Source organism: Fistularia commersonii, chromosome 17 (assembly GCF_037954325.1).
Source record: "Fistularia commersonii isolate RoL2024-O1a breed Wild chromosome 17, RoL_Fcom_v1.0, whole genome shotgun sequence".
In the NCBI taxonomy this organism is placed as follows: Eukaryota; Metazoa; Chordata; class Actinopteri; order Syngnathiformes; family Fistulariidae; genus Fistularia; species Fistularia commersonii.
In genome coordinates this window covers 5008981-5015252 of record NC_141300.1, presented here as the reverse complement: position 1 = coordinate 5015252, position 6272 = coordinate 5008981, and the positions used below count along the sequence as shown (strand labels likewise).

General features: G+C 44.9%; 1 protein-coding gene across 2 annotated transcripts; it reads left to right on the top strand.

Moving 5' to 3' along the window:
* The first annotated feature begins 572 nt into the window (after positions 1–572).
* mlc1 (modulator of VRAC current 1) lies at positions 573–5469 on the top strand. Of its 2 annotated transcripts, none has more exons than XM_086163517.1 (12): positions 573–735; positions 913–1189; positions 1923–2012; positions 2150–2203; positions 2277–2378; positions 2482–2583; positions 2661–2732; positions 3602–3718; positions 3794–3850; positions 4115–4237; positions 4316–4477; positions 4645–5469. In XM_086163517.1, exons 2-12 carry the CDS (start codon positions 932–934, stop codon positions 4720–4722), a joined length of 1215 nt encoding a protein of 404 aa, XP_086019643.1. In that variant the 5' UTR covers positions 573–735; positions 913–931; the 3' UTR covers positions 4723–5469. The 2 variants fall into 2 exon arrangements, with proteins under 2 accessions (XP_086019643.1, XP_086019642.1); XM_086163516.1 differs by having other exon boundaries at positions 626–735; positions 815–1189.
* Positions 5470–6272: the final 803 nt, after the last annotated feature.

Here is a 6272-nt window from a genome sequence, read left to right as displayed (position 1 = left end):
CAAGGGACTGAGCCCTGAAAGAGAAGGGGATTCTTGCTTATCCGTCATCGGATTAGCGGTGTCAGACCCGAGGCAGGCATGTGGAAATGTCTCTCTCGCTTTTTTTCAGAGCACTGCTGGGGCATTTTAATTTACTGGCTCGTGAAGAGCCAGTACAAGACTGAGAAATACAAGGGGACATTTAGAAGGAGGGCTCCATGGGGGGGTTAGTGGGGCACGTTACAAAATAAACAAGGTGCAGTATGTGCACAACTCCGGCACTGCCTTATCTCTTCAGCTTAGGGGAGAAATTCCAGAACACGTCACCTTCTGTGTTTCTGAACATCCATTGTTCCCCCCCGTTGCAAGTGAGTCGACGCGCGTCTGTGAGAGCGGACGGGGATATAAAAAAAGGGGCAGTCCGCCCCTTGTAACTTTGCCCCCTGCGCGAGCCCCCTTCACCCAGGCCTTGTTGTCATGCACAGGCGCTCTCCCTCTGGAACAAAGTAGGCTGGCAACACAGGAGCCATGTGTTTCAGCTCCACACTTTGAAGAGCTCCAGAGAGAGAGAGAGAGAGAGGGAGAGAGGGTGGGAGCCAGGGTGGGGGCAGATAGTGTAAATGCAAGAGAGATGGGGTGCAGAGGGAGCTGCGGATGAAAACAAGACATTCCCCATGTGGAGGTTTGATCTCGGCTGAAAAACGTCTTTGTTTTTGGGCTATTCCGGGCCCCATCCTGCAGGAGACACAAGAGCAGGTGAGTGGAGAAGGAACGAAGATGAGGATCAGGTTGTTTTGGGAGTAGATAGTGCATGTAGATTCATTTCTTCATCCAGGTCGCGCAACTTTTTACAAAAAGAAAACTTCCTGGATGCACGCTAAGGACGCACGTTCCATCCATCACTGGCTGCTCTGTCTGTCCGCGTGTGCGCAGGGATCCAGCCCTTCCAGCGATGCAGTGCGAAGAGCTGTCGGCCCGAGAGGAGTTCACCTACAGCCACATGTCCACCTTGGAGAGGGGGAGCGGGTCGCTGGGGCGGCGAGGAGACAGGGGGGTGGAGAGAAGGCTGGACAGGGGGGAGCGGGACAGGCCTGAGCGGGACAGCTACACGGTGGACGTGAGGGCCAGTGACCTGCAGCTGGCCCAGCCGGAGCCTCTAAAGCACCCCTGCTTCAGCTACAGGGCCTGGCTCTACAGTGTCCTCATAGGGGTGAGGGGGGAGCAGCGGAGGAGGCACAGGATAGGGTTCACCTTTTTAGAGCCATTACACACAAATTCGAAAGATTGACGGTTCATTTTGGATTCAGACCCAATCTTCAAAATTTGAGTCACATGGTGATGAGAAATCTTGTTTTGTGCTTCCGAGGTAGACCTCCACATGTCCCATATTTAGCCCAGGCTGGCAGAGTGTGGCTTCTTAAACTGGACCACAGGTCCACTTTATATGGCCTAAATTTAAATGCATTGATATTCAAGTATATATCACAGTATCTATAAAAAAAATCACATACATTATATGTTTAACAGTTGTCTCAGATTTGCCTGATGAATTATTTTCAAAAGGCAGAGTTGCAAATGTGAGAAACTTATCATGGCCTATTTATCTAAAGCCATTGACTGCAGATGCGGACAATACAATGATGTTTTAAATGTGTTATTACACGTGAGTTGATCAATTTATAATTTTTTAAAATATGACAGTTGTCATATTATGAGGCAGCAGTATTTTGTGCATGCTTTTGCATGAGTGAGAGAAATAAGGATATCATTCCTGTACAGTCTGAATGCATCTATGAATGTGTGTACTGGTACACATCTTTGTGTTTGTGTGTGTGTGTGCGTGTGTGCGTGTGTGCGTGTGTGTGTGTGTGTATGTGTGTGTATATGTGTGTGTATATGTGTGTGTGTGTGTGTGTGCACGCGTGTGCATGCATGTTCAACAGGGCAGTCTACTCATCACATCTGGTTTCTCTCTGTACCTGGGAAATCTGTTTCCTGTTGCCATGGACTACCTGCGCTGCGCCGCTGGCTCGGTGAGTGTCATGACTGCAAGAAGAATATCTTTACACTCAGAATCACCTCATCTTACCTTGTCAGTCTGCCAGCTAACCATCAGGATTGCTAAATGCTAAGGTGTAGTGGCTGGTGAAGGTGTGACTGTTGCTTACAGGGCCTCCCAGCATCCATTGCTAGCTTTGCCATCGCCAAGAACAGACATGTTGCAGTGAGTAAACTAACCATTACGTTTCCCAAAGTCATTACAGCAAGTTGCTGATGAGTATTTTCTTTTCGTAAAGGTGTCAGATTTCCAGTTGGTGTATGTGTCAACATTTGCAGTGACCACCACTTGCCTAGTTTGGTTCGGATGTAAACTAGTCCTTAACCCCTCAGCAGTGAACGTAAAACAACCGTCGCTCACTGGCCGATAATGTTGTATTTGTTTACGCAAAAGCATTAAAAACAAGCACAATTTGTGTTTTCTGTTTTTCTGTCTGATCGCAGATCAACTTTAACCTTATCTTAATGATTGTGCTGGAGGTGTTGATGGCAAGCACTGTCATCCTGTCAGCTCGCTCAGCAGAGGACTGCTGCTGCCACAGGAAGGTGTGTGCGCTTGTGTTTGCGTGTGTGTGGGTACATGTGCATGTGTGTGCCCTCTAACTTCTCCCAATCTTATCCAGCCAGCGACACATGACAGGCCTTTGGCAATGACGCCTGCATTGTTCCCCACTCGGCTCCTTAAAGCATACTCTGTAAGTTGTTATTATCATGATACTACATCTACTAAGGTATACATATTCAACATTAACTAGTTTCTTATTAAGGTTAAAGCCTTTTTCATCCTTTTATATCTATATAAAAGGATTTTATATAAATATAAAAGGATGACAAATATTTTATATATATATATATATGTATACATATGGGATATACACAACACATATACACATGTGCATATACATACACACACATACATTCATATACATATATGTGTGTGCATATACATCTTTGTACACGCAGAGACACAGATACATATATACTCAAATTCATAGATACATACATACATTTATGTGTATATTCTGTATATCTATCAATATATAAGTTATGATTTATATCATATGTATGTATAAGTACTTACATACACAAAAACATACATACATGCATACATTTGTGTACTTATATATATGTATATATATATATATATATATATATTTGGTATGTTTGATATGTGTGTGATGTGTATTTATGTGTATATATGTATATATGTGTGTATGCAGTACATATTTACATCTATATAAAATGTGTAAGTGCATAGCATACAGGCATACATACATGCAAACATACATACATATATACATATATACATCGGGTAATTTTGAACAATGTCTTTGGATCTCTTTGGAAACTGTCCAATACAACAGGGAGCATGTCCCAACTATTACAAATGGGAGTTTTAATGAGGAAACTGTCTGAAATAACCGGCCTGTCAGTTAGACACCGAGGCTGAACATACGAGGCATGTTTGTGAGAGAGAGCTGACACAGAGGGATAAAACACACAAGCCTTCGGCTTGAGGTAAGCTGTGTGTTGCTTCAAAAACATCGGGAAACATCTGACGCAGGTGATTGAGGTGATCGTAGGGATCTCGGCTGTGTTCGGAGGAATCATCGCACTCAACATGGATGCTTTACTGCCAGGCCCCTACCTGTCCGTCACCTTTTTCTGGATCCTCGTCGCTGTAAGTGTAATTACCAATGACATTTCTATAAAGCTGCCGCCCGTCACATTGTACCTGACCTTTGTTGCTCTGCAGTGTTTTCCAAGTGCCATCGCCACCCATGTTGTGTCTGAATATCCCAACAAATGTCTGGTGAGTACAAGACAATGTTCTGTTGGTTGGAGCCCCAGTCTTGTGAATATGAAGCTGGGGTCACGTCCTCTTATTGCATATATTATAACAGTATATTTCTAAACAGTCATTTTTTAATATAGTTCCCTAAGCTTTCTTCCTCATAGTGCCTCCAGTCTGCACTGCTCATCAATAAATTAGTCTGTTTTCTACTGGATGCAAGATTTTTTTTTTCAATTTTGAAGTATTTTTGGAACTTATCTCTTGTTTTGTTTTGTGCCTCAGGTGGAGGTGTTGATCGCCATCAGCAGCGTGACGTCCCCCCTGCTCTTCTCAGCCTCCGGCTTCCTCTCTTGCAGCGTGATCAGCTTCATTGAAATCTTCCTGCGTGACGTGCCCATCGCAAAGGTGAATGAAACGCCATCAAAGTGCAAGATTAGCGAAACTGCCACTGATGACTAGCACATCTTTCCCTGTGGTCCCCAGCAATCCTATGACATCTTGCTTCTCATACTGATGGTGCTGCTGCTGGTGCAGGCAGTTCTGAACTCCGCCACGGTGGTTCACTGTGCCTCCTACAAGAGTCAGCTCCGCCTCGGGGCCACAGAGTGTGAGGACAACATGCAAACATCAACGTCCTGCTGCGAGGTACAAAGACAGGCAAGAGTGCCTGGCTACCGTGACCATCAATGTTCTCAGAAGCTAATGCTAATTTATGGCTAGTACGAATGTGTTTAGCATCACTTTGGGTTTTTTGGTCACTTTACAATTCAGCTTTTTTTTCTGACTCCATTGTTCCTCTTTTGCTCCCTCAGCAAGAGACCAGTGGAACGCTACCAGATTTCAACAAAGACAGACCCTGGAAGGCAGTCATGGTGCAAATGGCCCACTGAAATTACCCATGGGGAACACGGACAATTTGCACAGAACTGTGATAGATATTTTATAAGCCACTGTAAATGGGGGGGGGGGGGGGGCACTGCATGTTATTTAGCATGTTGAATTTGCACCGTGCGTTTGTATTCACGTTTTGTGTAATTTAAAAGGCACTGCAATACCACTGACACGATAGCCTGTGTAGATCCATGCATTCAGTGATGGGTGCTTGCATTTGTGTTGAGACACAGGGTTTGATGAACTCTAGGAAAATTAATCCCATTCTAGAATTCTAGAACGTTTATTTTGGTAGACAAGGGGGTGGTGTTAGCCGAGTCGTTTGTGTCAGGCTGCGACATTCACGAAAGGTGTGGAGGATTCACTTGAACTGAAGCCTCAAGCCCGTTGGTGTTTTCCAAAGTTTTTCTTCGCACTGAAAACCAACAGGGAAACACGTCGGTGTTCGTCTATAACGGCCTTGCATATAATTATCTGCACAGTAAGCCGGGAGTGTTGTGGACTTCAGTCTCTTCATGCACACTAATGTACTTCCTGATGGGTCTGTAATGGACTGAGAGGAAGCAAGAAGTCTTGAAAGAATAAAGTTGTTTTAGCTGATTGTGAAAAAGGGTATTTCTGAGCTCTTTAGGCCATCGTCCTGATATAACCCACTTAAGTGCAGCTATGATTCGGGCGGATTTTATAGTTTTCCTACTTTAAAAAAAAGGGTCATTAATATGACAATAAAAAAAGCGGATGAAAGACTATTTCATGTTTGCTGCAGTTATTCAAACAGCAACCTTTGAATAATTCTGGAGCACGGAGAGAGGAAATCAGCATTAGCGAAAGGAACCGGGCCATGGAGGGGAAATGGAAAGTATGGAAAGTGGACATGCACGGGTGTATGACACACACACACACACATATTCGTGGGTGCACACACACGCACACACTCGTGCTGCAATGCCAAAAATCACAAAAATGTTTTATGCAGTGGCGTACATGGTTGGAACCACCAGGGTATGGAATAAGCGAGCACCTTACATCATAGAAGAGGGAGAGGGCGACAGAGAGAGAGAGAGGGAGAATATACACTGACGCAGACAAACTCAGGGGCAGCTTCCCCAACCGGTGGAAACCGGCTTGAGGGTGACTAACTTTGTTACTTGGCCCATGAATGACGGGTGTGGGATTAGGTGGCCTTCCCTTGCTCCCCCCTGCTCTTCCTGCTTCCCCCTGCCCTTTGATACCACGGGACACCAAGCTGAAGGTTAGATCCCGGGGGACAGAAAGTAAATGTTTCATGAGAAAACGGTCCACGGAGCAGCCGCTGCTCTTCACTTCCAGATGAAGATCATTTCATTTTGAACTTGACTTTGTGTTTTGTTTACACCGAGATCAATCCTCTTATTCCTCTGGTGTTATAACAAATTGCTGACCCCGCCCAGTGATTCAAAGTAGCTGTCCTCCTCCGGCCGTTATTCCCGCAAGGATCCACTTGATAATAACAACATAATAGCTCAGAAATAACGTTGTAATAGCTCAGTATTCCTGAGCCGGGGCGGTA

Bases quoted from the DNA above. Each gene is read 5' to 3' on its own strand.
- mlc1 (XM_086163516.1), top strand. From the start codon at position 634: ATGAAAACAAGACATTCCCCATGTGGAGGTTTGATCTCGGCTGAAAAA. The intron at 2,379-2,481 runs GTAAAACAACCG...GTCTGATCGCAG, and splicing joins TTAACCCCTCAGCAGTGAAC to ATCAACTTTAACCTTATCTT. The intron at 2,584-2,660 runs GTGTGTGCGCTT...AATCTTATCCAG, and splicing joins ACTGCTGCTGCCACAGGAAG to CCAGCGACACATGACAGGCC.